Below are 451 nucleotides of genomic sequence, written 5' to 3'. Positions count from 1 at the left end.
TCTCAAAAATTTATCTTTACCATTTCTATGAGTCGTCTACAAGATACACTGTACAAGGGTATACATTCTGTCAACCCTCCTCGTACTCCATAAGAGACAAACAGTAATTACAGCAAAATAACATATGTATTCTCAACGCTCGGTAGCATCAAGGTAATAAAGCAAGAGAAATATAATTGCATGTAATTGCTCTTACTTCTATTATTATTCACTGAACCGTTTCCATGACTTTCCGAATGACTTCCATGAATGTGAATAAACATTTTATTCGATGAGAACATGACAATATGTTTAGACACAGGGGTAAATGCACCCCCTGATCATTCCAAGTAAGACGACCTTCACAATTTCACATCCGTTACTTCGACATCCGTCATTATGCTACTCGCTACGTGAATCGTAATGAACTTAGGTTCTACATTAATAATCGTCGCTAATGGCATAAGACTAC

At 36.6% G+C, this 451-nt stretch overlaps 1 protein-coding gene across 1 annotated transcript in view; it reads left to right on the top strand.

The window, feature by feature from the left end:
- Nucleotides 1-279: 279 nt before the first annotated feature.
- LOC112458954 (putative odorant receptor 71a) overlaps nt 280-451 on the top strand; it is a gene marked incomplete at its 3' end in the record, with an annotated part of 2,100 nt that continues 1,928 nt past the window's right edge. The window contains exon 1 of the mRNA XM_025022799.1: nt 280-303. Coding sequence (XP_024878567.1) covers nt 280-303 — 24 coding nt within the window. The remainder of the gene's footprint in view (nt 304-451) is intronic.

Source organism: Temnothorax curvispinosus, unplaced genomic scaffold, assembly GCF_003070985.1.
Source record: "Temnothorax curvispinosus isolate PA1 unplaced genomic scaffold, ASM307098v1 QBEX01009403.1, whole genome shotgun sequence".
In the NCBI taxonomy this organism is placed as follows: Eukaryota; Metazoa; Arthropoda; class Insecta; order Hymenoptera; family Formicidae; genus Temnothorax; species Temnothorax curvispinosus.
This window is presented reverse-complemented; position numbering and strand designations above follow the sequence as displayed.